Source organism: Gymnodraco acuticeps, unplaced genomic scaffold (assembly GCF_902827175.1).
Source record: "Gymnodraco acuticeps unplaced genomic scaffold, fGymAcu1.1, whole genome shotgun sequence".
NCBI classification, from domain to species: domain Eukaryota; kingdom Metazoa; phylum Chordata; class Actinopteri; order Perciformes; family Bathydraconidae; genus Gymnodraco; species Gymnodraco acuticeps.
In genome coordinates, this window is record NW_022990311.1 from 185,001 (window position 1) to 212,870 (window position 27,870).

Here is a 27,870-nt window from a genome sequence, read left to right on the forward strand (position 1 = left end):
TCCCCTGCTGTGTGTGTGTCTGTATTCCTGTGTGTGTGTTTAGGTGTGTGCTCCGTTTTCTCACAGTGATGTCCATATTTCCTTCCTGCCCCTGGCTCATATGTTCGAGAGAGTAGTCCAGGTATTGTATTTTCCCTTAGTTCCTATAGTCACCCTTTGTTAAATATTTCTGTGTTTGTGTCCCTTTCTTTTTTCTTTTACTTTATGGTGACTTTTAACTTTTCCCTTCTGTATCTTTTGTAAATTGCTGGCAGGGAGTGATGATAGTGCACGGAGCCAGGATCGGCTTTTTCCAGGGAGATATCCGTCTGCTGTCAGATGACCTGAACACACTGAAGCCCACTGTGTTCCCTGTGGTGCCCCGACTCCTCAACAGAATGTATGACAAGGTAAACGGACCCCGCAAACGATAATGGGTCCCAAGGTGGATAGATCTGTGGACGGAACGCTCTGGGGGGCAAACGGCTTCGTGTTTACGCCCTATACAATCATTTTCCTAATAACGATGAGCCATAGCCCCACCTCTGCCCACCTCTGCTGCTCACTGCTGTAGCATGGTCAGTAGCTACTGTCAGTAGCTACTGCTACTGACCATGCTACATATGTTAGTGCACAATCTACAGCTCCTCTACCACAACCATCAGCAACAAGTGGACATAGAGAATTACATGAACTACATGTTGCTAAATCCACCGCGGGGCATAAACAGAAGGGCAACCATGGCAACCATGCTCGGGGGTCTTCTTCGCTGCTTTTGGTGTATTTTGTGGCGAAAGTACAGCGCCACTTACAGGCCCGGCATATGTACTACAGCGTCTCCAGCGCTTTTGAGCGGTCTCGTGCGGAAGTACAGCGCCACTAAGAGGCCCGGCATATGTACTACAGCGTTTCCAGTGGTCTCGTGTGAACGGACACGTTAAATGAGCCGAATGCGTGTGAACGGAAGACTTTATTGAAAACGAATTTGGTGCGCAAACGTTCCCGTGTAAATGGGGTCTTAAAAGGAGTTGAGGCACTGCAGTTTCTCCTGATCCTGCTCATATTAAAAGGGCCCTATTATTCTCATGTTCAGGTTCATATTAGTATTTAGTGTCTCTACTGGGACATGTCTCCATGCTTTAATGTGCAAAAAGCTCTTTATTTTTCTCATACTGCCTGTGCTGCAGCACCTCTTTTCACCCTCTGTCTGAAACCAGAGCCCAGTCTGCTCTGATTGGTTAGCAGGCCGGCTCTGTTGTGATTGGTCAACCGCTTAGAGATGTCCCGCCCTTTAGACTATCACGTACAATGTGTCGGAGCGCTATCCAATAGAAGTGCGAGTGTTATATAGTGATGTCACTCTGTCGCAGAAGGAGAAACTCCATCTGGAGGGAACACAGGGATTTTGCAGACCCTTTAAATGCACAAAAACCTATAGAATACACTACTGGGAAGGGAAAAGTCCTACTCATGTCCTGTCATGACAGTTGAATAACACACCAAAGTTACAGCAAAATTGGTGAAATACATTCAGTGGAAATAAAAACCCAAAATATTACCATTATGTGAGGAAAGCAACTCTCAGGGGCCGCATAACAGCTACAGAGTTATTGAGGTGTTTATTTGTGAAAAATATAGAGTTATGTATAGAATCAATGGGTGTCTACCGTAATACACCCATAGATCAGATGAACAGTAATTTAAATAGCTGGAGGACACACTCACACAGATTATTTGCTTTATAGTTAAATAATGACCATCATTAAAGATGATAATAGTAATGTTGTGTGTGTTTGTGTGTCTGTGTGTAGATCTTCGGGCAGGCTAACACCTCCCTGAAGCGCTGGCTGCTGGGGTTCGCCTACAGGAGGAAGGAGTCTGAGATCAAGAGAGGCATCGTGAGGAGAGACAGCATCTGGGATCGACTCATCTTCGGGAAGGTTCAGGTACAGAGCAGCCCAGGCACAACTCTGAACCTCACTGTAGAGTTCAGTGCTATGTGTCCAGTAATGTGTTTCACTAGGGTTCGTTGACAGGTAAAATTACTTTAAGTCCGTGGAACAGTTATTTTAATGTGCATAAAAAGGCACAGACAACTCCAACTGTCTTTTTGCCTTTTGAAGTAAAGTAGTAACTTGTATTTTACCCAAAGCTTGAAAGACCCCAATGACTTTGTTTTTGGCCATATGTTCCAGCAACATCTTTTTCTTCTGTTAATCCCTACCTTCTATTAAAAGAACAACAACGATTTGGGGGTGACAATAACCCAAACAACCAAATAAAAGTTTCTCCCAGAAAGACAGTCAGGTATTATAAGGCATTGCATTAATATCAAAGTGATCTATATACGTTAACGAAAGTAAATCAGAGATTTTAAACGGTGAGGGGGTAGACATGATGTGCGGTTGTTGATGTTGTCTTTTGTGTTGTGCTGCCCCCTACAGGCCAGCCTCGGAGGCCGTGTGCGTCTCATGCTGACAGGAGCTGCTCCCATCTCCCCCACGGTCCTCACCTTCCTCAGAGCTGCTATAGGCTGCCAGGTAATAAACACCAGCTCACTGTGTTCTACATTGTTCCGTCTCTTCATATCACATCACATGTCCTGGAATTCTGTAGAATACCCAGGTAATATAAAACAATCTGAAGTTAACTATTAAATCATTACATTTCATGACATTTCCTTTTCTATATTCCTGTCTGTTTAACATAACATAATCATGTGTTTGTATAGCAGCAACCACAGTCGGAATAGTAGTAATAATAATCATGTGTGTATAACCAGGGGTGCACTAAACTTTCTCAGTGAGGTACTCCAATTTCTGGCTCCACTCAAAGTTATTTGATGAAGCCCTCTGTATCGCGAACGTCAACGGGGGGGGGGGGTGCTAGTGGAGTACTTCTAGTGGAGTTGTGATCAGCTGTTGTAGCGCAGTTCTCCAGTGAAGTGGGGGGGGAAGTCTCCCTCCGCAGCCGGTTGGCGTAATTTTGGCACAATTCCGTTGTACAGACCGACGTTAACAGCAGCCCTGTCTGTGCACACGGAGACCGACTCTGTCGTCCGGTGATCTAACAGCCTTCTGGAAAAGCTTCACAAGTACGTCGGTACGCAAATGCGCTTTGTGACACAAGTGACGGTACGCATTTCAGATGTGCACCCCTGTGTATAACAGTCGTAGTAATAATAATAACATAATCATGTGTGTAGTAGTAGTAACATGATAATGATAAAAACATAATCATGTGTTTGTACAGCATAAGCAGTAATGATACAAACAATTATGATATTATTAACAATAATAACATAATTGTGTTTTGTATATTATTCATTACATAATTAATTGTGTATAATCTTTTTAAATAATAATAATACAAAAACATTATTATTGTTATTATTTTAATTTGATTTTTTCAATGTAATAATCATGTTTTGTTCCTGTCTGTCTCAGCTCTATGAAGGCTATGGACAGACAGAGTGTACTGCTGGATGCACCTTGACCATGCCCGGGGAGTACAATGCAGGTAATGAATAACACATGTGCATTTAGTTGGCTATTTCTTTTATTAAGTCTCAGTCCAGTTTTAAATGTCATTATTTTGATCCTATTATGTCAAACTCAGCCTTTTTTTGTGATCAAGTTTTATTTGACTCAAAGTCTGGGTATTTTGTTATTATCTTAGTCAAAGAAAGGCGTGAATATTTTAGTTTTAGTCAATGAAAACAGTTTTAGTCAACAAACTATTTTTCACATTCTTATTCAAGCTAGTCTTGCCAAAATATGTTTCTTTGTTCTCATCTTAGCTTGTTCTGATTAGGACTTCACCAATTGTCAATCATATTAAACTCCTTCTTTTCTGTTAACAAAAGAGAAATACTGCTTTTATTTTAAAGTCATACATTTTTTCTGTTGCGTCTCTGTTTTAGTGGTGGAAGAAAAGGGGTTGAATAACATTTTCAGTCATAGTTGATGTTATTGAAACCAACACTATGAATAAGATGGCTGCTTTACTTGCCTTTGTGTGTATGACGTAGCACTGTAAAAGATGAATTGATATCTGAGCTTTACAATAACTTAACCTTAACCTTAATACTTAACTATGTAACATTGCCCTGCAGGTCACGTTGGAGCTCCTCTGCCCTGTAACTCCCTCAAACTGGTGGATGTGTCTGAGATGAACTACTTGGCTGTAAACGGGGAGGGAGAGGTGAAACAAAAAGACAACAACTCTGTCTTTTATATATATTTTATGATAAAGTACTTCATGTATAAGTTTGTGCTTGTTTCTAGGTGTGTGTGAAGGGCCCTAACGTGTTCCAGGGCTACCTGAAGGACCCAGAGAAGACGGCAGAGGCTATCGATGCAGATGGATGGCTGCACACCGGAGACGTTGGAAAATGGCTTCCTGTAGGTTCAGTAATACAGTTTGAATTCAACCTCAAACTTCTGTATCTCTAACAGCCTGCAGACGTTTGATCAGATGTCCTTGTGTGTGTTGACAGAATGGCACGTTGAAGATCGTGGACAGGAAGAAGCACATCTTTAAGCTGGCCCAGGGGGAGTACATCGCTCCTGAGAAGATAGAGAATGTGTACATGAGGAGCGATGCAGTGGCACAGGTGTTCGTACACGGAGACAGTCTGCAGGTAGGTGGAGGACATGCTGCAGTGTTATGACCTGTTATACTGCCATTAAAATCCTCGGCTCAATCAATCAATCAAATGTTATTTTTACATCCCAATATCACAAAATAAACATTTCTCTTACAGTGGTTACACAGCATCAACACCCTGGAAAGACATCTCAAAATGGAAAAACCTCAGGAAGAGCAACATAGGAGGGATCCCTCTATAATAGTTGGAATATATGTCGTCTGTATGGATTTAAAAACATGATAACACAGACAGATTGACAAAAACGATAATGTGGAAAAAATGTAAAACGAATCCAAACACGTAGGGGATAATGCCGCTGGATTCTGAGTTAATAACATGCAGTTATGTACATGCAGAGAAAGAGAAACATCTTAGCCTGTAGCAGCATAGCTAGGGGCTTGTTCATGGCTAAATATAAGCTTTATTGAAAGGTAAAGTCTTAAGCCTAAGTTTTCCTTCTATGGTTACCTACCCCTACTAGCTTAGCACAGCTGTCATCTAATTGGTTGCGTGCCGGGTGTCAGCGACAATCGAGGTCAAAGTAGAAGTCATTTGAACTTGAAGCGAGTGTTGAGAGACAATTTTGGGCGGTGTGCGAGGGTAGCACTTTCGCCTAGTCGACGGCCCCTCCATCTCTCCATAAAAACCAAACGGCAATGTCAGCCCAAAGCTGTTTTACCGCCTGTTATGTGAACGCAGCTTAAGCCTATAACAACATAACTAGAGGACACATCACGGTAAGCCTGAGCCAACCCTAAAAGCTTCGTCAATAAGTCTTAAGCCTGCTCTTAAAAGTGAAGAGGGTGTCTGCCTCCCCAACACAGATTGTCTCCTGATTCCTTCTGACATGAGTCCGCTTTGTTAAAGGTCCCATGTCATGGCCATTTCTACTGATCATAATTCCATTGTTGAGGTATACTAAAATAGATTTATACCATGCAATATTCCAAACTCACATTGGTTTCTCATACAGCATCTCTGTAAAGTAAAGTATGTGTACCGGTATTCACTCTCTGTCCTAAACGGCTTGTTGGAGCTCGACCCCACCCTCCCTGTGAGCCCAGTGTGCTCTGATTGGTCAAGCAACGTGCAGCTGCTCGGGAATCGCTGGAAGGTTTTGGGAAGCTTTGTTTCGTGAAAGGCTGGCAGATGGTGCGGCCATAGCTCTGGGCGTGGCTACTGGGTATTCCTACGTAGTGATACCCAGGAAGTAAACAATTGAAAATGAGAAATCTCCAACGAGGCGTTTTGGGGAGGTCTTTTCTGTGTTAGAGTTTTACTCGCTACAGGGTGTACTTTGAGGGTTTTTGATTCTGCAGACCGTGCACATGCATAAAAACCTTCATAAAACACAAGGGGACGGGTAATAACCAGAAAAGCATGACATGGGACCTTTAAACCTCAGCGGGATGAGTGCATTATGAAGTCCCAAAGATCTCTGCTGCTTTTAACTGCTATGCATTGTGTTTATTTTGAAGGCGTGTTTGGTAGCTGTGGTGGTTCCTGACCCTGACTTCCTGTCTGGCTGGACCAAGAGAACTCTGGGACTGGAGGGCAGCTTCCAGGAGCTCTGTGGCAGAGCGGTAAGACTTTTGATCACAGTGTGTACAAAAGTGATGGGTGGTGGTAAGGGGGCGTCTGAACATGGTGGAAAAGGACAATCTGGAATATAACAAATCGACAACAAGAACACTAAAGAGTTCAAATAACTTTACACAAATACAATGAATAAAGTGGACCGCATTGCTGACAACTCACTTTGTCCGTTCGTAAACTTAGGAATCAGCCACAAACAATCTACAAAGATGTGTGACAAATTCAATGATCCCTGACCAAGGCAGTACATGCCCATTATTTCCTCTCTGGATATGGCTCAGAATCATACAGATGGAATTCATGAAGACTTAAAGAATTGGATCATCTCCTCTCACACATCCCTGAAACTGGTCCTCCCGCTGTACTTCTCGGAGACTTCAACCTCCAGACGGGGAAGATAGACGAACTAACATCTCTGTTAACCGCCTTTGCTTTCTCACTGTCTCCGTCCCCACCAACTCATAAAGCTGGCAATGTCCTTGATCTCATATTCTCAAGGAACTGCACTACTTCTAACCTCACTGTAAACCCGCTCCACACATCCGATCACTTCTTCATTTCATTCTCTCGACCCCTTTCCAAACATAACAAACTAATCTCTTCCCATCCTGCACCTGTCCGCCGTAACCTTCGTTCCCTCTCCCCCTCTACCTTTGCCTCATCGGTGCTCTCAGCCCTCCCTTCCTCTGACTCGTTCCAACTCCTACCTCCAAACTCTGCTGCAGAAACTCTCCTCTCTACTCTCTCATCCTCTCTGGACTCTCTCTGTCCTCTCACATCTCGGCAGGCTCGTCAGTCCCCTCCTGCTGGCTAAATGATGCACTGCGTGCTAATAGAACCGTCCTTCGGGCAGCAGAGCGGAAATGGTGGAAATCCAAACACCGTGACGACCTCCTAACCTATCAGGCTCTCCTCTCCTCTTTCTCTGCTTCGATCTCTCAGGCAAAAAGCACTTTCTTTCAAGATAAGATCCAATCTTTCTATTCCAATCCCAAAAAACTATTTTCCATCTTCTCCTCCCTCCTAGACCCCCCCAAAGCCCCTTCCCCCTCCTCCCTTCTGTCAAGCGACTTTGTTAACCACTTTGAAAAAAAGGTTGATGATATTCACTCTTCTTTTTCTGACTCACCTTTACTCACCGCTGGGTCACCAGACCCTCCTTTCACCCACACACTGACCTCCTTTTCCCCTCTCTCTCCAAGTGAGGTTCTTACCCTCATTACCTCTGCCCGCCCTACCACCTGTCCTCTGGACCCTATCCCTTCAAACCTCCTTCAGACTGTCGCTCCTGATATTCTACCGTTTCTCACCCATTTCATCAACACTTCTCTAACTTCTGGTCACTTTCCAAACAGTCTCAAGGAGGCAAGAGTAAACCCTCTCCTAAAGAAACCCACTCTCAACCCGTCAGATGTTATAAACTACAGGCCTGTCTCTCTCCTCCCGTTCCTGTCTAAAACACTTGAACGCGCTGTCTTTAGACAACTCTCCTGCTATCTCCATCAGAACAACCTTCTGGATCCGCACCAGTCTGGTTTCAAGGCAGGTCACTCCACATAAACTGCCCTCCTTGCTGTCACTGAGGAACTGCACACTGCTAAAGCAGCCTCCCTCTCCTCTGTCATCATCCTTTTGGACCCGTCTGCTGCATTCGACACGGTGAATCATCAGATCCTCCTTCGCACTCTCCAAGAACTTGGAGTTTCAGGCTCTGCACTTTCCCTCCTCACCTCATACCTCAAAGACCGCACCTACAGGGTTACTTGGAGAGGGTCCGAGTCCAACTCTTGTCAATTAACTACAGGGGTCCCTCAGGGCTCTGTTCTTGGTCCCCTCCTCTTCTCCCTGTACACAAACTCACTCGGATCAGTCATTAGCCCGCATGGTTTTTCATACCACTGCTACGCTGACGACACCCAATTAATTCTGTCCTTCCCCGCTCAGAGACCCAGGTCGTCGCACGCATCTCTGCTTGTCTAGCTGACATCTCTCAGTGGATGTCTGATCATCACCTCAAGCTCAACCTTGACAAGACTGAACTGCTCTTCCTTCCGGGAAAAGATTGTCCCACTCTTGACCTGACAATCAACATCGGCACCTCAGTTGTTTCCCCGACTCAGACTGCAAGGAATCTGGGTGTGACCCTAGATAACAACCTGTCCTTCACTGCAAACATAGCTGCTACAACCCGCTGCTGCAGATACACGCTTTACAACATCAGGAGGATGCGTCCCCAGCTGACCCAGAAAGCGACGCAGGTTCTGGTCCAGGCTCTCGTCATCTCACGTCTAGACTACTGTAACTCCCTCCTGGCTGGTCTACCTGCATGTGCCATCCGACCTCTGCAGCTCATCCAGAATGCAGCTGCTCACCTGGTCTTCAACCTTCCTAAATTCTTCCACACCATGCCGCTCCTCCGCTGCCTTCACTGGCTTCCGATAACTGCTAGAATCCACTTCAAGACAATGGTACTTGCGTACCATGCTGCGAATGGATCTGGCCCTTCCTACATCCAGGACATGGTTAAACCGTACACCCCAGCACATGCACTCTGCTCTGCATCAACCAAACGGCTCGCTGCACCCTCGCTGCGAAGGGGACCCAAGTTCCCATCAGCAAAAACACGTGGATTTGCTATCCTGGCTCCTAAATGGTGGAATGAGCTCCCCATTGACATCAGGACAGCAGATAGCTTACACACCTTCCGGCGCAGACTGAAAACTCATCTCTTTCGACTACACTTCGAGCGATAGAACTATTAACAAAGCACTTATATACTAATAAAGGACTGGCTTACCTAAAGCCAGTTGAGTAGCACTTGAAATGTTTTTGCTCTATGAAGCCTGATGTACTTATATGATTCTGTTTTCTTCAAGTTTGTATTTTGTTGGTCGAACGCACTTATTGTAAGTCGCTTTGGATAAAAGCGTCAGCTAAATGCAATGTAATGTAATGTAATGTAAAGAGCAACTTGCAGGTTTTTTTTTTTACTACATTTATGCTTAACCTTGCCTGACCATTTCAATTAAAAAAGTGAATGCAGGATTTGATATGTGTTACGAGACATAAGGGCAGGAATTCAAAGGGGAAAGTAGCCGTTTTGAGCTCTGCTACTAAAAACTGTTTTTTTTTAACGTCAAACGCGCCATATTACGTCACATAGGGGAGCAACTTTCTTGGACTCCTTCTCTGGCCAATTTATGGTAGTAGTTGGTTTGAGCGGTTGTGATTTATTGAGCTGGTATTCTTTTGGTAATTTTACATTGCATTTCACCATTTTTAATCACGGTGAGCTATTGTGTTTGTGCAGGTTGCACAAACTCCAGCCTGTCAGGACATCGAGTCCACAGTTTCCCTAACAGGAAAAGGACCGGAGCTAGCTTTCGTTCCTGGGTGCTTTGTGCATCCACCCCCCTGCAGCACATACTCTCCACAGCTGGGCTGGCATTTCCCACACAAGCACCTATCAAACAAAACGTTTATCAGGAAACCGTATTACATCTCTCTCCCCCCCTTCGCTGCTCTCTCTCTCTCCCCCTTTGCTTTTTGGGGTTTCCCTTTCCTGTAGTGTGTGATATAGGTTTGTGTGCATGTAAATAGTCTGCAAAGGCTAAATTACCTGTGTTCCCTCCAGAGTTTCTCTCCTAACAGAGCCAACACCAGGAGATACAATTGCAGTTACTTTGGCTTATTTAAAAAAAGAAAACATATTTTAATCTTTATCTGTTTAAAATAATATAAAGTCTTCTAATTGTATTTCATTTTTTCTCTATTTGACATATTTGTAAGATAGAGGTCTCTAAAGATGAGCAAGGCTAATCATAATGTGTTGGTCAAAATACATTTTTAGAAATCCAGATACCAGCACAAGACTACTCCAATTAAACATTTGTGCAATTCAGTGTTTGTGAAAACGAGTTCATTTAAAGAGCTTGTGACATAAAATGTGCCTCTTTCTTTCTTGTCTGTCCAGGAAGTAAAGGCAGCCATCTTTGAGGACATGATGAGACTTGGGAAGGAAGGAGGCCTCAAGTCCTTTGAGCAGGTAAAACACTCACCTTTTAATATCCTTACTGTGTTCCACTACGTAGCGATGCTGACTTGTAGTGTTCTTCTAAACTTTTCTGAAACATTATTTTTAGGTTATTTTAGTTTTTTTGTCTCTCTCTCAATGTCTGCCTGAACGTGAAAGGTTGTAAGAAAACAAAGGATGGATCGCACAACTTAATTTAAATCTTCTTTTCTTCATTTAAGTATTTTTAAATGGTTATTGACCTAAATAGACGTTTGAATTAACTTGTTAGCCACAGCAAAACCATTTTCAACATTTTCATACTTAATTGCGTTGTTTTTTTTAAAGGATTTTTCACAAAATAATCGAAAATGAACAATTTAATAATTTTAGAAATAATCATTAGCACATTTAAAAACCGATTTTTATATAACCTAACTTGTAAGTTTCCTTTAGAATAAAGTTATTATTACTTTTCTTTTTATGCGTTATGTTTTTTTAATAATGTGCCAGAAGCCGCATCTTTGCCTCACTTAACTTCATTTGTTATTGACATTACAAAACAAACAGGAATTCCGATTTAGTTCCTCTCTGATGCTTATTGTTTAAAAACAACTGAAGGTGGCGAAGATTCGCCTCGCACAAGATTGACGGAGGCATTATTGGTGTTTACTTGCGTCACTCAAACTAGATGTGCTGGCAAGAAGGCGGGGCTTAAGTCCAAAATCGTCACTTTTATGAATCTAAAAGGAAAATACTTTTAAAATGATTATTTAATTATTTACTATCTATTAAATTATTTATTTATTTCGACATCATTGTGTTTCCTCGCGTCACTGAAACTACACACGCTGACAAGGAGGCGGGCCTTATCGCCATGTAGATACCAACAATGTTTCATTGTCAATTGCCGTAATCATCACTCTTGATTGATTGATTAAAATTTGTATTAACAGATTGCAGAATGGGTACAATACAGTTCAGCTCAATACACACAATTGTTAAGGGGATGCAGACCAGAAAAAGACTTTCGTCTTGTTTACATCAGGGTCCCCCATTTTAATTCATCATAACATATATGACATACATGACATACAGATAGATTACATTTTCATTTTAGATTAATTTTCAATTCATCATAACATATATGACATACATGACATACAGATAGACAGTACTGTTACATCTAGACATTTATGACATACCAGATCTACAAATATACAGTACTCTTTGTGAGTATAAAAAGAGTCTAAAACGAGAGTCTAAAAAGAGAGTATATACATTGGGGGGTGGGTGGGAAACTGTATATTGTAGGGGGTTGGGTTTGGACATTTACAGGGGCCAGTTTCGAATTGCAGTCTCCCGTAGGTGCTCTTTTAGAGAGGTTTTGAAGGTGGGTAGTGATTCACATTCCTTTACAGCTGTGGGTAGGGCGTTCCACATTGTTGTGGCATAATTGCGAAACGTGTTTCGTCCCTTGTTTGAGGCAAATCTGGGTTTAACATGATTTGTGGAGCTCCCTCTGGTGTTGTGGTCGTGGTATTCACTGACCTTTGGGAAGTATTTTGACATGTACATGGGTACCTTATTGCTGTAGTGTATCTTGTAGACCAGGCCCATTGCAAGTAGCTGTACTCTGTTGTCTACTCTAAGCCATCCTAGGTTGTCAAAGTGGGCAGAGGTGAGGTGGGTTCTAGTAGTAAGGTCAAGCAGTAGTCTGACCAGTTTGTTTTGTGATGTTTGTAATTTTGTTTTAGCGCCTTTGAGGTGCTTTGGTACCATGAGGTGCAAGCATAGTCGTAGTAACCTTGAATGAGTGCTCCTGCCAGAGTCTTCAGGGTATTCTTGTTTACCAGAGAGGAGATCCGGTATAGGAATCTAGTTCTTTGATTGACTTTTTTGATTACATTGGATGCCATTTTGTCACAGGAGAAATTAGCCTCTAGTATGGAACCTAGGTATGTAATTTCCTTGTGACAATATTGTCACCCACTGTTCTTGCTGAGTTTGTTTTTTGAACCGAAGAGAATGGACTCTGTTTTACCCAGGTGTAATGATAGTTTGTTATCAGCGAGCCAGGTGCAGATTCTGCCGAGTTCCGAGCTGAGGGTTTTTTCAACCTGCAATCTGTTCCTGTCAGAGACCAGCAGGGCTGAGTCGTCCGCGAACAGGAACAAGTTGCAGTCACATGCTGATGACATGTCATTTGCATAAATTAGGAACAGTAACGGTCCTAGTATGCTTCCTTGTGGAACACCACAGCTCACTGGGAGGGGGGACGACAGAGTACCGTTTACCTCCACCATCTGTTCTCTCCCCTCCAGGTAGGATTGCATCCAGCTCACTGATAGACTATCAAAACCAATTGCTTTTAGCTTGTCAATCAGAATGGGGTGATTGACAGTGTCGAAAGCCTTTTGTAGGTCCAGCATCACCATGCCGCAGTACTTGCCCTCGTCCACCTCTTGTTTGATGTGGTCGTTCAAATAGAGAAGGCATGTGTCAGTGGAGTGGGATGTTCTAAAGCCAGATTGGAATTCGTAAATTAGATTTTTTTCCGCGAGGTACTTTTCGACCTGTTCGTATACTATTTTTTCCATGACTTTCGAGATGGAGGTAAGTATAGAAACAGGGCGGTAGTTGCCTGGGTCCAAGTCTTTGGGTACGTGTCCCTGTTTTATGGAGAGGTTTATTATGTGTGTGATGACTGGGGTGATGGCGGCTGCTGAGTCTCTGAGGAATTTGGAGGGGATATTGTCATGGCCAGTGGCCTTGTTAGGTTGGAGGGCGCTCAATTTTTTGTGTACCTCAGCTGTTGTTACCATTACTAGTTTGAAATCATCTTTGCGGAACCCTAGGTTATTGTAGTAGGCTAGGATGTGTTCTACCCCAAAATGCCCTGAGTGGGAGGGTAGTTTATTTACCAGTGTTGTGGCTATGTTTGTGAAGAAAATCTTAACAATCTATTTATTTATTCATGCATTTATTCACGTATTTTTTAAATTTTATTTACTTTTGTCTTAACAATTATCCCGTTTAACCAAACCTGCCAATATTTGTTTGTGTGTCCTTTAAGGTGAAGTCCATCTACGTCCACACTGAGCTGTTCTCCATCGAGAACGGCCTGCTCACTCCCACACTGAAGGCGAAGAGGAACGAGCAGCGACAGTACTTCAGATCCCAGATAGACAATTTGTACTCCGGGATCAAAATGTAAAACAAAGACAAAGTGGACACAAGCTCTACCAAAGTGGTTTTTAATATGAAGGGAAGTTAAAACACAAAGGGAAGCAAATGAAGAGATCCTCTCAGACCAAAACCAACATGTTTAGTTACCCTGGGAACAACAGCAACAGGAAGTGATGTAGCTTTAAAATGGAACTTGATTCAGAGCATTTAGAACAAAATCTATGAGTCTAATCTATGATCTATAGCACAGAATACAAGAGTAGATTTAAAAGATTATGATTGTTTGTCTATTGATGAAATCGTTTTGCCTAAGCCATGTGCAGTACGATTTCTGTGATAAAGTGTTGATTCTAATCAGCTATTTTGTGATATCATCTCCATTAGGGGTGTTTTTTTAAGTTTTGTAGGGAAAGTGCAACTTTGTGGCTTCAGACAACTCAGGATTTCACACACAGTACCTCCAAAACACACACTTTTAACTCCAAGGATAGATGAAGGCCGAAACGGGTTCACTGAAGGTTTTGCAGCTTCACAAACCATACATCTCAGGTCTTTGATACGATGTTTTGTCAGATGTCAAGATTTTATTTCAATATGTTTCTTGAGTTTGTTTTGAAGTTGAATTCCACAATGTGTAACGAGATTATTTTCAGTGAATAAGCTTGGATCCAATAAGGACCCGGGAACATTCAGCGTGAGCCATATTAAAATAAACTTAACAAAACTAGCTGGAATCCGGGTACTAAAGAACAGTAACGGACACTGTCAATGTTTTGATTTATTTATAAAGGGATGATGATTTGTTGAATAAATTGGTTTTCTTAAATTATTATAATTTAATGCTGTAGGGGGAGAATAAACATCTCCAAATAAAATTGTTAACAATTTGATTAAAGTCCTTTGAAATGTTTATAGGGAAATATGTATGTTTTAATCATTTTAATCTGTCTTCAAATTTATTTTGTAAAAAATGTAATTAAAATGTATCGGAAGAGAAGAGCAGTGCGAGTCCCATGTGTTTTGCTTTATCAGGGCTGTGTGATCATGAAAAACTGTTTGAATAGTGAATCAAATTATTTTGACCCATAGATATTTGCATATAATTTACTCATAATCCGCATTTGTATCATTATTATTGTTATTTGTTTTGGTATGGATTTTATTGTTGACTGAGACTAGACTGAGCTATATATATATTATCTTTAAAAAAACATGTTCTTGCTTATGGGTTTAAACCATAGACTGTATATATAAAGGTTTAAACGACTTGTGTAAAATAGCTACGTTATTGAAACGGTTTGAGCATATATTGAACCATTTTGCTCTCCGTAGGACCGACATTTAAGTCTTCTCGGGGTCGTTTGTTTTTACATATTTTCAGTATAATTGTTTATTTAAAGAACAATACAACCAATATTTGACCACCGTATAATTAAGTGTAACATGTTATTTTGTAAAAGGAAAACTGAAGTTTTGAGATATAACTTTAAAATTAATACATTTTGACCACCATTTAAACCCCAAGTATTTGGAATGGTACAGTCCAACAATTCAAGCATTTTGCGGGAAGCATCCATGGATAAGAGGAAGCAACTCGAGCTACGGAGTGTTTACAAAACAAACTTGTTACTAAACTACATTACAGTCTACTACAGTCGTCTCAATGAGGTAAGACACATTATGAATCAGTTATAAGTTATCAGCCTCATTTTGTGTTGCTGGTATCGGCATAGCCGTAAGCTAATAACACATTAAAGAATTGTTAAATGCTTTCGCGGTGAGAGTAACGTTACTGTAATTTCGATACAAATGCACGTGAAAGAAGAGGCTAATAAACGCTTTGTCTGTTGTCAGTTTCGTTAGGAAGTTCAGAAGAGCTAAGCTATTACAACTTATTAGAAAATCATTCATTTGTGTAGCATTTGTACGACATTTGGCGTTGCATGTAATGTATTACATGAAGGTGCTACCTGACTGAATAGAGTGTTGTTTAAGGCTAGCCACATAGCAGCTAAACATAATGATAAACCGGTTCTGGGTGATTTGGGTCCGCATTATCACACAGCAGCCAGGAGTGGAGTCATGACACGAGCAGTAGGATGCTTATGGAAGCAAACAAGAGACAGAAGTATTTGAATTTGATCAGACACCGAATTTATAGCATTGAAAATAATTACTTTGAAAATCATGAATCTGAATTTGTTTTGCTCCGAATTTATCTATGTGAAATAAAAATGTAAAAATTCAAGTTAAAGAAATTCGAATGTTCAAATTCAGATCCCAAAAATTCAAGTGAAAAAAATTCGACGTCAAATATTTTGGTGTTTAAAATTCGATGTCAAAAATTGCGATGCAGCCTCATCCAGGCTACTCAGACAGGATAAGCAATCGAGCCCTAATGCAATCAAACCGACTTCTGGCCTATCAGAGCCAAGCGGCAAACCCCGGGACAGTGCGGTGAAGCCCAATGCTGCAAACTGTAGGCGATGGATGCAGATGGGAGCAATTCCCGTAGACCCTATGTTAAAATGTCCAACTCAACATAAGAAAATGAACATGTTTCTAGCCTGGATCTACAAAAACATATTCTGTATATAGTTAGATTCCCCCTTCATGACAACGGGACTGCTGCTCCTAGCTCCTCTCTGCTAGCTCCGTTAGCTCCGTGATGCTACAGCGGCTCAGCTCATGAGGAGAACACTACTTGAACTCGGCCGTGTTTGTTGTGTTGGTTCCTGGTGGACTATTCGTCATGCAAATATAGGATTTATCTGCGGTTGAAACAGACCGTCCATGAATGCAGTTTCTTCGGTAAGTCAACCCTGCGTACTTTATGTTATGTTACTGGTGTTTTTATTAATCTAACGTTAATGAATGTTTAGAGTTGGGTTAGCATTTGAGCAATCGTAGCTCCATCTGTGCTAACGATGCTATGCGTAGCATCCAAGAGTGTAAAACATTAAGTGGGATGCTACTGTATACCAAAAGGCTTCTGTGCGAGGTTGCTAAAATAAGGTCATCCTTGTACGTTAGATAGTTAGTTTGCTATTTAGGTTACTGTATGCATTGTTAAGGTTCATTTAAATTCGCTATGCTCTACTATAGCATAAAATAGACTAGCTAACTTCAACGTATTGTTGAAGAGAGGCTTAGTGTATATTAAATCAACCTCACAATGAAATGTGTGTATCTTTAAAATATGAACGTCACATTTCAAGATGGTCCAGAAATAACGCTCCCTTAGATATTGTAATATGGTTTGTTGAACTGGAGTTATTTATTGCAGCTAACCGTCTATCCGACGAACGACCCAAACATTGTTGTTTTTAATATTATTACCGATGCCTCTTTTAATTGTATTATCATCACACTTGAGAAACAGCCGTATCGTGGCTGTACAACGGAACATGTAACTTAATTCCTGCATTTAAGGATGATGAATAGCGTAGTCAATGCTTTAGTGACAAGGAAATGATTTGTTTAAATATTATATATGACGTTATCTGTGACTTCAGTGAACATTAAGCTTATCCATTGCATTGCATTTGTTCAATAGGTTTGTGTCTTACCCCTATGTGTGTGATACATATAAATATGGCATTTGAAAACAAATTAATTTGACTGACTCATGAGAAACACATCCAAAGTAACAGTAAAATAAAAAGGACCTACACAATAATACTCAATCAAACTGATACAGTATAAGGACTGTGATATCCAGCCATTTCTTAAGTATAACAATAAGATTATGACCTGTTTTTAAAAGAAGATAAAAAGTAGTTTGCATGTAAAGAAGTCTAACCCGCGCATGTAACTTTACATCTGTTTGTTCAAAGTGTCCTCAAGGTGATCCAGACAGGCTGGACCAGAGGAGGAGAGACAGACCTGGACCAGAGGAGGAGAGACAGATCTGGACCAGAGGAGGAGAGACAGATCTGGACTCCTAGCAGCAGAGAACTTCAGCACGGATTCCAAGGTACACCTTTTTCATGCTTTACAAAGAATGCATAAAGTAATGACTCCAATACACTGATAGACATGCCATTAAACATTACTAAATACTAGATCACCCACACATCAGTGATGTTGAGTGTACTTTCTTAGCAAAAGGTTACATTTACATTTTACCAAGCAACATCACATAGTGAGAGCTGCGACCCTTTGTCTTTCAGTGAGACAACCGGACGGAGCAAGCTTCCACAGTTGCACTAAGTTTTGATAACAGTTAAATATTATTTTAATAATACATTTATTTCAATGTTGATGAATTTAGAACGGTTTATTCATAACCTGATTATCTTTGTAGTACACTGTTGGATTTAAAAAACACATTCAAATAAGAAAATCATTATATTTATGAACAAACAAACACATCTCTTTCTTAAATAACACACTTGCTCTGCAATAATATGTTTTTTGATATTTCTGTTAGGAAAGGACACGCCTGAGAGACAGGACTGCTTCACCATGTTCTCTTTCTCTGAGGGTCCAGAAGAACATCCAAGAGGGAAAGGAGAAGCTGATGTGATGAGATTTAAGAGCAGTACAGGACATTCACTAAGAGACACTTATATTGTAACACAAAGACCTGCACACTGACTAGTTTTGTAGTCTAACGGGAACTTCATTTGTGTTGTTTTGTGTTTTACGTTGCACCTCAGAGACAGTGTGATTATTGTCAGGCCTATAAAGTTTGGCAAAAAAAAAAAGTCAGCTGATCAAATGCATTTGCCTCACTTTATGAGCTTCACATCACTTGTGCCTTGTGCCGCCGAGTTTGCAACATCATAAATAAATGGTGCCAATCTTCAGTCAGATGTGAATGTGTAATCTAACATTTTCAGTAAGAATAACGGACAAAAGGAGTGCAAATACAATTTATTGAAATGTGAACTAAAAGTTATCAAGCATGAACCATCACCATTTTTTTTTAAATAAAAACGAAATAATATACATAAGTTATACTAAATGTTAATCTGTTAATTGACAGGCTAGGCCTGTGCAGGTGGTAACAGCTATGCCCAGCATGGGCTAAGTTCTGTAAGTGCAGGTCCTCCTCCATCAGGTCTGGTCCTCCTCCCTCAGGCCTGCAGGGTCTTTCCCTGCGAGGAGGACTCCTCGCAGGGAAAGACCCTCAGCCCTCTCCGGCCAAAGCAACAGACAGGACGTTCATAAAGCTGAGGTTTCCCCCAAAGTCTCTAATCATCCATCCTGTGAATATGAGAGGGGAACAAATAGTGTAATAGATGCTTTGGAGGATAAGAAATATAAAGTTAACTGTTGAGTTGCTCAGTTTTTTAGATTGACAGGGTTTAATAACACAAACAAAAGGAGAGAAATAAAGATTGGTCTTTCAATACATTGTGTTGATTTTGTCTTTTGAATTGTTTGTCTGAAGTCAAGTAGCTAGAACTGTTACTTATAGTTTGAATGATACAGTCTGGTTATAATGTTTGGAGGAGGCATCACAGGTAAGAGCACCATTTGTTGTGTTCCATCCACAACAAATTGATGTGTGTATTTATTTATTTACTATTTCTTGAATCATTACTGTCAGTCCAAAACAAGAGATTTTGTTTTGGTAACATTTAAAAAAAACATTATCTCTTTTTCACTACACTATCTTGAATACTTTAGTTTTTACGTCACTACATTTATCTAACAGCTTTAACATTGTAAAGGTGTCACTTCGGACTAATTATGACAGCATGTCCTACTCAGAGCCCTAGTGTCTCTAGGGCTCTGGTCCTACTATTTTGAGAGTTTGAACAAACCAGACCTTCATCTATTAATGTAGAAAATAGTCGGCACATTACACCATTATGAAAGTAATAATTAGTTAGTTCAAAATGAGCTCCAACTACAACAGTTAAGTCAACTCGTGCATCGGTAATAACAATAAATCAAATGATATAATATAATAGTATAACTTGTGTCTACTTTAACAACACTTTCCTAATTATACTAGCATACTTTTACTAAAGTAACATTAACATGTTAAAATGCAGGGCTTTTGTAAGAGTGTATTTCGTATAGTGTAGCATGGTCTACTTGACTTATCTAACCGAAGTGATCGTTACGTTACTTTGCAAACCGTCACCCCCAACCAACCAACCCACACACGCACACACACGTTGTGATTCACTTCAATTAATGGTAACGGAGCTTGCTAACAACAAGGCTACTTCACTCATTTAGCTAGCTAATGTAAGATACAAATGCTGTCGAGCCCTCACTGCTTGTAAAATAAAGAGCACAAACTGACTACTTACCCGAGCGGCGAGCCCCACTGTTCTCCGTCATTTTTCTCCCGGGTTGTTGTGATCACATGACTGACAAAGCCGTGCTCTGATAGGCCAGAAGTCGGAGTTGCATTAGGGCTCGATTGCTTATCCTGTCTGCGTAGCCCGGATGATGCTGCATCGAATTTTATACATCGAATTTTTTTACATCGAATTTTTTGACGTCGAATTTTTGGGATCTGAATTTGAACATTCGAATTTTTTTCACTTGAATTTTTACATTTTTATTTCACATAGGTAAATTCGGAGCAAAAACATTTAGATACATGATTTTCAAAGTAATTATTTTCAATGTTATAAATTCGGTGTCTAATACAATTCAAATACTTCTGTCTCTTGTTTGCTTCCATAGATGCTCAAGTGAAGTGTATTTACATCAGCAGACTGAAGTATTGATCATACGTGACAAAAACATATTAGATAAGGTATTACATATATGAATACATGCAATATAGAAGAGAGTTAAATACATACAAACATATAATATTAGAGGCTATTCAATACATAAAGACATGATAAGAAGGTATTACATTTATAAAAAAAATGCTATATGACATTTAATATATACAAATAAAATATAAGAGGGTTTTGCATATATAAAATATATGATACGAGGGTATTACATTCATTCATTAAACATGTTAAAAAGGTATTACAAATATTTAAAAAGATTACACATAAAAACACATAATATAAATGGGTATTCAATGTATAAAACAGATTGGCCTACTGCAAAAGGGTATTGCATACACTACCAGTCAAAAGTTTGGACACACCTTCAAATTCGAAGTTTTTTGTTTATTTTAATTGTTTCTACTTTGTAGATTAATACTGAATACATCAAAACAATGAAAAAACACTTATGTGTTCTTTCATAGTTTGACTTTTTTGTTAACTAAACTACACTGTAAAATGTTTGGCTGTAAAATTACAGTAAATTACTGGCTACTAGTTGCATGGATTTCAAAGTAATGATAAACCTGTGAGTTGGATGTAGAAAAGTCAGAATCAATATAGATGTTTTTTATTTTAAAGAAAATTCAGATTGAACATGGTCAAAAACTGTAAATGATAGTGTCCGTCCAAAAAATATTTTGTACTTGTAGTGAAAACTAACCTTGGATGATGGGTTAGTAGACTAAAAGCTTTAGGAATCCAAAGTACAACATATAATAAGTACCCTGTATCAAGATTGATGCAAAACAAGTGATATTTGACCTTTTTAGACAGATTTAGCAAAAGATACCTCTTCTGGGGGCATTTGGGTGGATTTTCCTTATCTCTGGCCCCCCTTGCTCGATTTTGACATGTGACATCTCTTTCTGACCGTTAGAGCCAATAGAATCGAAGGGAAATCGTCCCGCACACACATGTTTAAAAAAAAAGGTGCGTCTTTGCGCATTCAATCTTTCTACAGAACGTAGGAATGGCCTGCTTTGATATTTGAAAACGGAATTGCAGTTTTTTGCTTATAGATTATCAGAACATTTCAAAGGGGACACAGTCACATAAGATATTAACCTATGGATTAACTACAGCATCGTTTTTATCGTTTTAATGCCATTGAAGACCAGTTTTGACCAGACAAAACCAAGGTAAGCCATGTTAGCGTTTTAGGCTACCTAGCGCCACATGTTTTGATGTACGTTTTTGTTGATAACGTCGCGAGTTTGTATCTTTCAGTGTTGAGGTTGGCACCGTTAGATTCTGTGTCTTTACGATCATAAACGATGTGTTGGATGTGCAGCTAGGATAAGTAATAAGGGAGCTAGGAGTGATTTTCAGTGCAGTAATAGGTCAGCATTTTTCGCTTGGGGCTAATTCAGAGGCTCACTGTTAGCATTGTGGTTTTTTTTTGAAAAAAACCCCGAAGAAGTTAAATGAGTTTTTCCCCGTTATATGGATATAAAATATTCATAGTTTATTAAATATTAAGGTTCCTTAGAGCAGTGATTCTCAAACTTTTTTCAATAATGTACCCCCTTTGAAAAAAAAATGCAGCCATGTACCCCCTGATCAGCGCAAAAACAATTTGTTAGGGAAGAAATGCCTATATAAAGAGGTACGGTGCTGCACCATCGGTGTCTGATTTATTAAAACAACAACCTTGTAACTGAGAAACACTTAAATGCTACATTTCAAATGTTTACAATCCATCACTAAATTCATGGCAAACCAATTTTAACATCATGCAATAACACTAAGACGACATTAGTTGCATTGAACTGATCTTTTTAATAAGTTGTACTTACAATGTAGAGAGAAACATGGGCTTGTGCTTCACTGAGGATCTTTGTCATGCTGACAGGGAGGCCACTGCAGTTATTACACTTCACGTTTTGAAATATGTGTAACTCTGTTAATATAAATGCTCAAACTTCCTTACTTTTCCTAAAATTGGTATTTATTTATTTTTTCAATTAACATAAAAATAAATCTCACGTACCCCCTGCAGTACTCCAACGTACCCCTAGGGGTCCGCGTACCCCCATTTGAGAACCACTGCCTTAGAGGTTGTTTCCTGCAAATGACGCGATTTCGGCCCCGGAACCGGGTCCGTGGGGCTTAAGAGGTTAACTGGGATTTTACCATAGCTACACAATTCAATCAGCTCAATAAACAAAGAAAATGCCCATTTTAACTTTGTATTATTCCATTGAAGTGCAAAGTACATTTCACAGTGTCTTGGACATGTTGTTACGGCCCCAACCTCTACTTCGCGGTAGTGGCTCGTGCTGAGACCCGCAACATGAAAGAATACACGCAATAACCGGTACTTGGTAACGAGCATTTATTGATAATCAGCCGTTTGCTCACACAAGCTAAACGGGAAACAAAAAGAGGTCTGGAGGACTGGCCAAAAGGAACAAACAGAAGGAAGGAACCCGAGCCAGCCACACCACGGGCCGTAGGACCCAGAGCTCCCCCCCCCTGACCACAAATCAATTATAAACCCTATGGGAAACAAAATAAAGCAGCGAAAACTGGACTACCAGGTCCTCCAGGCTAAACATAAACACATCTGCAAAAATATGGCCACAGCTCAGAATGGCAAAGAGTTATTCTAAGGAGAGTGTCTCCCGGCGTTAGGATGGGCGAGACATCCTTCTCCTCCAGCTTCTCAGTATTTATATATACAGCGGTGCACATAACTTTTTTAGTGAGTTACTCAGATGAGTACCAGGAGACAGCGTTTGGTACTCACCCCACACGAAGCGTGGTCCTCCTCAGTGTCTCCTTCACTGTCCTCTATTTACACTTCTTGCATGCTAGATGATGAATATGCACCTCCCTGTCTCTTTTTAAGCCTCCGATTTGCTTTCTCCAAAACTTGTTGCCAAAACTGTGAAGTCCTTGCATTTCCTGAGGCCAAGTTGAAGGATCAAATACAAATAAATGATCACATGACTTGAAGTCATATCTGATTTCAGATGTGGGAAGTTACTAAGTACACTTATTCAATACTGTACTTAAGTAAAATGTTGAGATATTTGTACTTTACTTGACTTTGATGCTACTTTGTACTTCTACTCCACTACAGTTCAGAGGTAAATGGTGTACTTTTACTCCATTACATGTATTTAATACCTTTAGTTACTTTGCAGATGTGGATTAATGATGTGAAATATAATTGAGTCTTAAATCAGACTTGATAAATATAAATAATATATATGATAAAACACATCATATATATTATTCTGAAATGGACCAATCTGCACAACTTTAATTTTGGTACTTTAACTATATTTTGATAATACTTTTCTAATTTTACTTGGGTAACATTTTGAATGCAGGACTTTAACTGTAACAGAGTATTCCTACACAAGATCTGAGTACTTCTTCCACCTCTGTCTGATTTCAAACTCTTCCATTAACACCCTGAGTAAGTTTGTTGTAAATCAAACTGCAGCAGCTTGCCCACAGAGTGTGAATGTTGTGATCAGCTGATTTTGCGCAGTTCTCCAGTGTGTGCACGGGGCACAGAATGTGCACAGGGGAGTCTCCCACTGTAGCCAGTTGGCGGAGTTTTGGCACAATTCTGTTGTTCATACCGACGTTAACCCTGTCTGTGCACACGGTGAACAACTCTGTTGTCCAGTGATCTAAGCCTCTGCCTCCTGTAAAGCTTCACAGGTCCGTCGGTTATATCCTGCGCGGCTCGCCCAGCTCCAGTTCAATCAGTCATAGAAAGTCCGAAGATTTTTTGCAGGGAGAGAAACGGCAACGTAGCTGCTTAATGTCTTTGTTTTTTGTGACATGTCTCGTAGTTTACTCCATTGAGTGTTGACAAGTAACACGTGTAGCTTAAATATGTGTTTTGTTTTGAGGTACGCAAAGGCGCGTAGTGACACAAGTGACGTTACACAATTCAGATTTGTGCCGCGTACCTGCGTACCAGTTATGTGCACCCCTGTATATATATACATGGCTGAGTGGAATTTGGAACACCTGGGCAGAAGCGGAGCTAGGGGCAGACCAGGTGCACCTGGGCAGAGGCGGAGCCAGGGGCAGACCAGGTGCACCTGGGCAGCAGGGAGACAGAAAAGAAAACAAGGAGGGAACACTTAACACATGTCTACACCAAGCCCCCAGGAAGTGCACCGGAGTCTGATGAGAATATTCGTGCTGGTCAAACGGCGGTACTACACTTCCTTTAGGTTGCTGGGCCCGGAAACACTTTTTCCCATTGACTTACATTGGTCTGTAACTCGTTGGATAATTTTTTTTAAACTAAATAAACTACCCAGTATGAACGTTTGTATGGCCCTTATTAAAAACATTCGTTCCTCAAGTTGTAAAAATGTGCTAATAACGTTATTCTGAGAGTTATTTCCCTCGGCATTATGAACGCGCATCTAACCCACGGGACCGCGCTGCCCGGCACGTTCAGGTTACGTGTTCAGTACTACATGAGTTTCTCTTTACCCATGGATGCACAATAACAACGGACCATATCGCCTTACTGCCAGCCCACGGAGCTGTAATAATGGATATATTGCACATGTTTGCTGTAATTCATCATTTGTAAAATATTATACTACATGGGCTGTATGATGTAAATCTTGTATCGTAAATGTTGTATTAAATAAAGTTAATATTACCGACGTAGATTAACGTTCCTGTAGCTTCTTATTGCACTTGCAATTGTTTTAGTTACTTGTGGGCTACTTAACATGAATAATCACAGTTACTATCCTTTTACTCCATCACATTTCAAAAAGAAATAGGCTATTGTTATTTTAACTCCACCACAGTAATCCATCATCAGCTTTACTTTTCAGATAAAGTTTTAACTCACAATTGATCATAACAGGCTTCAACATATACATTTGTATATATTACCAAGTGGTTTCATGTACAACCCACACAAGTATCATGCTAAATGAGGGCTCTGTTGCTTGGATATCACTAGATCCTGATGTCAGCGTAATATAAAAGTACATAACGATTGATGTGTAACTTAGCATAATTTACTAGCTAGCCGCTAGCTGCTAACTGCCGCCTCGTTAATATAAATCCAGTACCATGCTGTCATGAACGCGCGGTGCTGTTACGTGTACGCAAATTCACGTGCTTAATGTGAACGAGCCTTTTGGGCGGCGTGGTTAAAGTTGCGCATGCTCTATGAGTGCACATACGGGTACTTCTCAGGCATGCCGGGTAATCTGTGACGTTTCGCTCTCTCAAAAGTTGGGCCATTTTGTCATCATGCGCCATTGAGCAACTCTCATAGGAATGAATGAGGCCCCGCCTCCCACGCTGTATCCAGTTCTTATTATACATCCATGGTCAACACAGACATCCACTCGAAGTCAACCATTTTTCTGAAGAATGTGCTGACATGGACTAAGGATAGAGGGTGTCGTTTTTCTCATACTAATATTCTGAACAATCTGTGCTGTTGTATTTGCTGTAAAGTGTCTCTACTGTAGGCTATTTTTATTATATGTACAGCACTTTGGCTCGACCAACAATCGTTTATAAATGTGCTATATAAATAAAACTTGATTTGATTTGATGGGGGTTTAAATTGCCATGCCTCTTTTTGGCTTTCGAGCCCGTCTCAGGATTAATGCCCTGGAAACAATAAGCCAAGACAACAATTAAAATGTTACATAGATTTATATGTTGCATCGTTTATTTGAAGGCAGATGCAGCGGTGCCCCTTTCAATTTAAGTAAAACCTGCACCAAAGAAAGAAATTTGTATTTAAAGCCAAGCAAGAGCTATAAAAGCAAGACAATCACTTAATTTGTTGTGTTATCACAGAGGATGGTCTGAATACAGTATTTTACTATGAAATAATACATGTTGTACATTCATACATGTTGTGAAATCCTGGTAATCATTTATCCTGTACATTCACAGTAATTTTCTGTGCCTGTATTGATTTCAGCGGTTGGACTCTATTCTTCTCCGGAGTTGCTCAAGGTGTGAGGCGCCGGGCGGGTGTGGGGATACTCACAAGTCCCCGGTTGGGTGCTTCGTTGTTGGAGTTTACCCCAGTGGACGAGATACGTCCTGCGGGTTATGGGGGGGAAAACTCTGACTGTTGTGTGTGCTTATGCACCAAACAGCAGTTCAGAGTATACGGCCTTCTTGGAGACCCTGGAAAGAGTCCTGTATGGGGCTCCTGAAGGGGACTCTTTAATCTTGCTGGGAGACTTCAACGCACATGTGGGCAATGATGGAGACACTTGGAGGGGCATGATTGGGAGGAACAGACCCCCTGATCTGAACCGGAGTGGTGGTTTGTTACTGGACTTCTGTGCTAGTCATGGATTGGCCATAACAAACACCATGTTCGAACATAAGGATGCTCATAAGTGTACGTGGTATCAGAGCACCCTAGGCAGAAGGTCCATGATCGATTTCGTTATCGTATCATCGTACCTGAGGCCGTATGTTTTGGACACTCGGGTAAAGAGAGGGGCGGAGTTGTCAACTGATCACCATCTGGTGGTGAGTTGTGGCGGGGGAAGCCTCTGGATAGACCTGGTAAGCCCAAACGTGTAGTTCGGGTGAACTGGGAACATCTGGAGGAGGCCCAAGTTCAGGAGGCCTTCAACTCACACCTCCGACGGAGCTTTTCGGCATTCCTGTGGAGGTTGGGGACATTGAACCAGAGTGGTCGGTGTTCAAAGCCTCTATTGCCGAAGCCGCGGCAGGGAGCTGTGGTCTCAAGGTCTTAGGTGCCTCAAGGGGCGGTAACTCTCGAACCTCCTGGTGGACACCGGTGGTCAAGGAAGCCGTCCGACTGAAAAAGGAGGCCTTCAGGGATTTGTTATCCTGGGGGACTCCCGAGGCAGTTGCAAGGTACCGACAGGCCCGATGGGCAGCAGCCTCAGCCGTGGCCGAGGCAAAGCAGCGGGTGTGGGAGAAGTTCGGAGAAGACATGGAAAAGGACTTTGGGGCGGCACCAAAGTTGTTCTGGAAAACTGTCCGACACCTCAGGAGGGGGAAGCAGGGAACCATCCAAGCTGTGTACAGTAAGGATGGGACGTTGTTGACCTCAACTGATGGAGTGTTAGGGCGTTGGAAGGAACACTTTGAGGAACTCCTGAACCCGACAACTCCACCCTCTATGTTAGAGGCAGAGCTGGAGTATGACGGGGGATCAACCCCAATCTCCCGGGGGGAGGTCACTGAGGTCGTCAAACAACTCCACAGTGGCAAAGCACCAGGGGTGGATGAGATCCGCCCAGAAATGCTGAAGGCTCTGGGTGTTGAGGGACTGTCATGGTTGACACGTCTCATCAACGTTGCGTGGAAGTCGGAAACAGTACCGAAGGAGTGGCAGACCGGGGTGGTGGTTCCCCTTTTCAAAAAAGGGGGATCAGAGGGTGTGTGCCAATTACAGAGGCATCACACTACTCAGCCTCCCCGGGAAAGTTTACTCTAAGGTACTCAAAAGGAGGGTCAGGCCGATTGTCGAACCTCAGATTGAGGAGGAACAATGCGGATTCTGTCCTGGTCGTGGAACGACGGATCAGCTTTTTACTCTCGCAAGGATCCTGGAGGGGGCCTGGGAGTACGCTTATCCGGTCTACATGTGTTTTGTAGACTTGGAGAAGGCGTATGACCGAGTTCCCAGGGAGTTACTGTGGGAGGTGCTGCGGGAGTATGGGGTGAGGGGGTCT

At 41.2% G+C, this 27,870-nt stretch overlaps 2 protein-coding genes across 8 annotated transcripts in view; both read left to right on the forward strand.

The window, feature by feature from the left end:
- LOC117550372 (long-chain-fatty-acid--CoA ligase 1-like) overlaps positions 1 to 14,429 on the forward strand; it is a 35,556-nt gene extending 21,127 nt beyond the window's left edge. For 4 of the 6 annotated variants that reach the window (XM_034222795.1, XM_034222794.1, XM_034222796.1 and 1 more), the window contains 11 exons: positions 44 to 121; positions 255 to 389; positions 1,791 to 1,925; positions 2,424 to 2,519; positions 3,426 to 3,498; positions 4,094 to 4,182; positions 4,266 to 4,382; positions 4,478 to 4,621; positions 6,109 to 6,213; positions 10,200 to 10,271; positions 13,315 to 14,429. In XM_034222795.1, coding sequence (XP_034078686.1) covers positions 44 to 121; positions 255 to 389; positions 1,791 to 1,925; positions 2,424 to 2,519; positions 3,426 to 3,498; positions 4,094 to 4,182; positions 4,266 to 4,382; positions 4,478 to 4,621; positions 6,109 to 6,213; positions 10,200 to 10,271; positions 13,315 to 13,455 — 1,185 coding nt within the window. In that variant the 3' untranslated portion in view covers positions 13,456 to 14,429. Of the gene's footprint in view, positions 1 to 43; positions 122 to 254; positions 390 to 1,790; positions 1,926 to 2,423; positions 2,520 to 3,425; positions 3,499 to 4,093; positions 4,183 to 4,265; positions 4,383 to 4,477; positions 4,622 to 4,744; positions 5,035 to 6,108; positions 6,214 to 10,199; positions 10,272 to 13,314 lie in introns of those variants that run through there. The other 2 variants (XM_034222797.1, XM_034222798.1) reach the window with 2 other exon arrangements.
- Positions 14,430 to 14,958: 529 nt separating this feature from the next.
- Positions 14,959 to 27,870, forward strand: part of cenpu (centromere protein U) — a 30,168-nt gene continuing 17,256 nt past the window's right edge. For both annotated transcript variants that reach the window (XM_034222821.1, XM_034222822.1), the window contains exon 1: positions 14,959 to 15,095. In XM_034222821.1, the coding sequence (XP_034078712.1) occupies positions 15,091 to 15,095 (5 nt within the window). In that variant the 5' untranslated portion in view covers positions 14,959 to 15,090. The remainder of the gene's footprint in view (positions 15,096 to 27,870) is intronic.